Genomic DNA, 6,000 nt, shown 5'->3' with positions numbered 1-6,000 from the left:
AGCCAAATATTTCAAAATGTATTTCCGTGAGAGCCATATAATATTTTTTAACACTGAATACAACTAAATGTGTGCATTTTTAAGACCAACATTTTTAGAGTACTGTATTTTTCGGAGTATAAGTCGCTCCGGAGTATAAGTCGCACCTGCCGAAAATGCATAATAAAGAAGGAAAAAAAACATATATAAGTCGCACTGGAGTATAAGTCTCATTTTTTGGGGACATTTTTTGATAAAAGCCAACACCAAAAATGGACATTTGAAAGGCAATTTAAAATAAATAAAGAATAGTCACCAACAGGCTGAATAAGTGTACGTTACGGTGGAAGAGGGGTTAGTGCATCTGCCTCACAATACGAAGTTCCTGCAGTCCTGGGTTCAAATCCAGGCTCGGCATCTTTCTGTGTGGAGTTTGCATGTTCTCCCCGTGAATGCGTGGGTTCCCTCCGGGTACTCCGGTTTCCTCCCACTTCCAAAGACATGCACCTGGGGATAGGTTGATTGGCAACACTAAATTGGCCCTAGTGTGTGAATGTGAGTGTGAATGTTGTCTGTCTATTTGTGTTGGCCCTGCGATGAGGTGGCGACTTGTCCTGGGTGTACCCCGCCTTCCGCCCAATTGTAGCTGAGATAGGCGCCAGGGCCCCCCGCGACCCCGAAAGGGAATAAGCGGTAGAAAATGGATGGATGGATGTATGAGGCATAAATAACCAACTGCTATGTTAACCTAACATATTATGGCAAAAGTCATTCAAATAACTATAACAAATAGAACATGCTATACCTTTACAAAACTATCTGTCACTCCTAATCCATAAATCCCATGAAATCTTATACGTCTAGTCTCTTACGTGAATGAGCTAAATAATATTATTTGATATTTCACGGTAATGTGTTAATAATTTCACACATAGGGCGCTCCTGAGTATAAGTCGCACCCCTTGCAAAACTAGAGAAAAATACTGTGACTTATAGTCCAAAAAATACGGTATAATAAGTCTCTCTTTTTTTTTTAATAACATTGTTATTAAAGCTAACCAATAATAAATATATAACACTTCTTACCAATAATGCGACTTCTTGAACAGGTGCGATAGAAAACAGATGGATGGATTAAAATGCATGAGAATGTTTTATAATTTGAAAGTTATTTTTAACACTGTAATTACCAGCGGAATTATTCATTACTTATTGTGTTAAGCAATGTCAGCTAAGATTTATCTGAGAGCCAGATGCAGTCATCAAAAGAGCCACATCTGGCTCTAGAGCCATAGGTTCCCTACCCCTGGTGTAAAGCAACACTTGCAGAGCGGCGCATGCCTGTTTAAAAGCGTCACATTTATTGTTAGTTTTGAAGCCCAAATACCTACATATTGCGCTTCACGCACCCTCTTTATTAACTAGCAGAACTTTAGTTTTTTGCCAATTTTCCTCTCCAAGATGTTATTGCTTTTATGCACTTTGTGCGTGCGTATTGACACACTCAACATCATGCGCCTTGGCTCTTTAGTCAACGGCGCACAGCAGCATTCAGATGAAAGAACTGTACCGGTACTTTTCAAAGGTGGTATAGTACCGATTTCAATTGATTAGTACCGAGATACTTCAGCACTACCGGTATACCGTACCACCCTAATACACACACATATATACACATATATTGTATATATGCACATATATACAGTATGTACTCACATATGTAATATCAGCCTTTGTTGCCAATCCATAGCTGCCAGCAATAACAAAAGTGTAATTGTTGTTCATATACATTGATGAAATTCTTGTCATTGCATATTTTCATGACTACTTACAATTATAGTATTCCTACAGAAGGTTATTATTGCTGCTTCCAAGACTGCACACTATCGTGCCAAACTTGACCTCAAACCCAGAGTGGTTCTTTCAACACGCCCTAGTTCAGTGGTTCTCAAATGGGGGTACTTGAAGGTATGTCAAGCGGTACGTGACATTTTTTTTTTAATTCTAAAAATAGCAACAATTCAAAAATCATTTATAAATATATTTATTGAATAATCCATCCATCCATTTTCTACCGCTTATTCCTTTGTGGGGTCGCGGGGGGCGCTGGCGCCTATCTCAGCTACAATCGGGCACTTCAACAAAATATGAATGTAAGTTCATAAACTGTGGAAAAAAAATACAACAATGCAATATAAAGTGCCTTAAAGAGGACACTTTAAGTTGATGATTATTTCTATTTGTAGAAATCTTTATTTATAATTGAATCACTTATTTATTTTTCAACAAGTTTTTAATTATTTTTATATATTTTTTTCCAAAAAGTTCAAGAAAGACCACTTAGAGATGAGCAATATTTTGCATTGTTATACAATTTAATCAATCAGAAACTGATGACATAGTGCTGTATTTTACTTCCTTACCTCTTTTTTTCAACCAAAAATGCTTTCCTCTGATTAGGGGGTACCTGAATTCAAAAAATGTTCACAGGGGGTATGTCACTGAAAAAAGTTTGAGAACCACTGCCCTAGTTGATAGACCACCTACACTGTGGCTAATTAAACAAACATTATGGGACAGTCAGACATGTCCAGATGCACAATAGACAAGGTTATCTCTTGAATTGCTTTTAATGAAGAGAAGCACTGACTCTTGAGTGTGCGTGCGTTAGAGACGGGACGGGGCCTGTTAAAGAATGTGTGTTTGTGTGTGTGTAACATTTATAGCAGAGCCATCGCTTGTTCCTAAGTGCCTTTATAAGTGATAAAGCTATCAGAGTGGAGGTTTTACAACACTCTGGGGTGCCTGTCTGCTTCACTATTATGAATTACAACCTATCCAGGCCCCCTCTCCACCTCACAGGCGCTCACTCTGTGCCATCACTTTAACCACATTTTTTGTTCCTGACCTACTGGTCCTTTGCTCTCTCATCCTCAGATGGAGAGTCTGTTTGGGAGTTTGCCAGAGATGTTAGACTTCCAGAGGGTCTTTCTGCAGACACTAGAAGAGAAGATTGCCTCCTCCCCTGACTTCAGCACCCTTGAGACACCTTCCCAGTTCAAGGTTTGACACACAGTGTATATTGAACAAATAGACGACGATACAGTTAGATCTCACTTAGTACGATTTATATTTAGCCTTTTCTGCAAACAAAGGTGTCAACACTGAGAGCTTGATGTAGATAAATAATTGAGGCGCTGTGGCAGGAGGCTTGTCGGCTGATTTATTGGCTTGACATGATAAGGTGTGGGGTCTATTGATCGAAATGTTGGTTCACTGGTTAGAATGTGAGGTGCTGAGAGCTACTGTACTCAAGAGGTTAAGGGAGAGGGAGAGGACAGACATTTGAATCATCTTCCAAGAGAAGGAGGTTGGAACATTCTGTTCACGGCTTCACGTTTCCACTTTTCTGTTATGCAATGGGCAGCTCTACATCTGCAACTCTCACATTTTATACTTGTCTCCCCAGAAGCTGCTTTTTTCTCTTGGGGGCTCCTTTCTGTACTACGCCGACCACTTTAAGCTCTACAGTGGCTTCTGTGCTAACCACATCAAGGTCCAGAAAGTCCTGGAGAGAGGTACGATACATAAATACATACGTGCCCTTGATTTGTTACACATGGAAATCCACATTATTCATAAATGTATATTATTGCATTAGGTACACCAGCAATACATTTAAGAAAACCAATACTTAAACACAATACACAAGCTATATTAAAAATACAGTAAAAACCCTGCTTTTTCGCAAGAGTTCAGTTATATTTGTGGCTGTATTTTTTTAATGTTGAACCTTGAGGTTAGGGTTCATGGATACACTTTTTTAACTTTTGCATCAGATCTGATTTATTTGGTGGGTGTACCGAGTGTTGTGGCCAGTGACTTGTGCCTTTATAATCCCAAATCTCCATTCACTCTGCCAAACTCAGCACCCTTGCACCTGTGTTGCATCAGTCACACCTCACTGCACTCAGCAGACTCACTCAGTCTCGCAAGATTCGAGCAGCCATATTTTGTATCAGATGTACAATCAACCGATTCATGATCGACCGATCCATACTACATATACATTGATCCAGAGGCTCGCCAAATGATGTATCCATTACTGTAAAGTTAAAATCAGTTATCGTTTTGTACCGGTTATTTTTTTATACTCCTAGTATTTATATATAGATATTAGGGGTGTGGGAAAAAATCGATTCTAATTTGAATCGCGATTCTCACGTTGTGCGATTCAGAATCGATTCTCATTTTTAAAAAATCTTTTTTTTTTTTTTTAATTAATCCAACAAAACAATACACAGCAATACCATAACAATGCAATCCAAAACCAAACCTGACCCAGCAACACTCAGAACTGCAATAAACAGAGCAATTGAGAGGAGACACAAACACGACACAGAACAAACCAAAAGTAGTGAAACAAATGTGAATTTTATCAACAACAGTATCAATATTAGTTATAATTTCAGCATAGCAGAGATTAAAAATCCCTCATTGACATTATCATTAGACATTTATAAAAATAAAAAAAAAGAACAATAGTGGCACAGTGGCTTACACTTGCATCGCATCTCATAAGCCTGACAACACACTGTGTCCAATATTTTCACAAAGATAAAATAAGTCATATTTTTGGTTTGTTTAATAGTTAAAACAAATTTACATTATTGCAATCAGTTGATAAAAAATTGTCCTTTACAATTATAAAAGCTTTTTAAAAAAAATCTACAAACCCTGTTTCCATATGAGTTGGGAAATTGTGTTAGATGTAAATATACAATGATTTGCAAATCCTTTTCAACTCATATTTAATTGAATGCACTACAAAGACAAGATATTTGATGTTCAAACTCATAAACTTTTTTTTTTTTTGCAAATAATAATTAACTTAGAATTTCATGGCTGCAACATGTGCCAGAGTAGTTGGGAAAGGACATGTTTACCACTGTGTTACATCACCTTTTCTTTTAACAACACTCAATAAACGTTTGGGAACCCAGGAAACTAATTGTTGAAGCTTTGAAAGTGGAATTCTTTCCCATTCTTGTTTTATGTAGAGCTTCAGTCGTTCAACAGTCCGAGGTCTCCGCTGTCGTATTTTACGCTTCATAATGCGCCACACATTTTCGATGGGAGACAGGTCTGGACTGCAGGCGGGCCAGGAAAGTACCCGCACTCTTTTTTTTACGAAGCCACGCTGTTGTTACACGTGCTGAATGTGGCTTGGCATTGTCTTGCTGAAATAAGCAGGGGTTTCCATGAAAAAGACGGCGCTTATATGGCAGCATATGTTGTTCCAAAACTTGTATGTACCTTTCAGCATTAATGGTGCCTTCACAGATGTGTAAGTTACCCATGCCTTGGGCACTAATACCAGATGCTGGCTATTGAACTTTGTGTCGATAACAGTCTGGATGGTTCGCTTGCCCTTTGGTCCGGATGACATGATGTCGAATATTTCCAAAAACAATTTGAAATGTGGACTCGTGAGACCACAGAACAATTTTCCACTTTGCATCAGTCCATCTTAGATGATCTCGGACCCAGAGAAGCTGGCGGCGTTTCTGGAAGTTGTTGATAAATGGCTTTCGCTTTGCATAATAGAGCTTTAATTTGCACTTACAGATGTAGCGGTGAACTGTATTTAGTGACAGTGGTTTTCTGAAGTTTTCCTGAGCCCATGTGGTGATATCCTTTAGATATTGATTTCGATATTTGATCCAGTGCCGTCTGAGGGATCGAAGATCACGGTCATTCAATGTTGGTTTCCGGCCAAGCCGCTTACATGGAGTGATTTCTCTAGATTCTCTGAACCTTTTGATGATATCATGGACCGTAGATGTTGAAATCCCAAAATTTCTTGCAATTGCACTTTGAGAAACGTTATTCTTAAACTGTTTGACTATTTGCTCACGCAGTTGTGGACAAAGGGGTGTACCTCGCCCCATCCTTTTTTGGGAAGCTGTTTTTATACCCAATCATGGCACCCACCTGTTCCCAATTAGCCTGCACACCTGT

At 38.8% G+C, this 6,000-nt stretch overlaps 1 protein-coding gene across 6 annotated transcripts in view; it reads left to right on the top strand.

Moving 5' to 3' along the window:
* Window positions 1-6,000, top strand: part of tiam2a (TIAM Rac1 associated GEF 2a) — a 262,182-nt gene that overhangs the window by 229,787 nt on the left and 26,395 nt on the right. For all 6 annotated transcript variants that reach the window (XM_061895546.1, XM_061895541.1, XM_061895542.1 and 3 more), the window contains 2 exons: window positions 2,917-3,042; window positions 3,449-3,557. In XM_061895546.1, coding sequence (XP_061751530.1) covers window positions 2,917-3,042; window positions 3,449-3,557 — 235 coding nt within the window. The remainder of the gene's footprint in view (window positions 1-2,916; window positions 3,043-3,448; window positions 3,558-6,000) is intronic.

The sequence above is a fragment of the Nerophis ophidion genome, linkage group LG03 (genome assembly GCF_033978795.1).
Source record: "Nerophis ophidion isolate RoL-2023_Sa linkage group LG03, RoL_Noph_v1.0, whole genome shotgun sequence".
NCBI lineage: Eukaryota > Metazoa > Chordata > Actinopteri > Syngnathiformes > Syngnathidae > Nerophis > Nerophis ophidion.
Note: the sequence above shows the minus strand (reverse complement) of the source record. Positions and strands in the feature narration are given on the sequence as shown.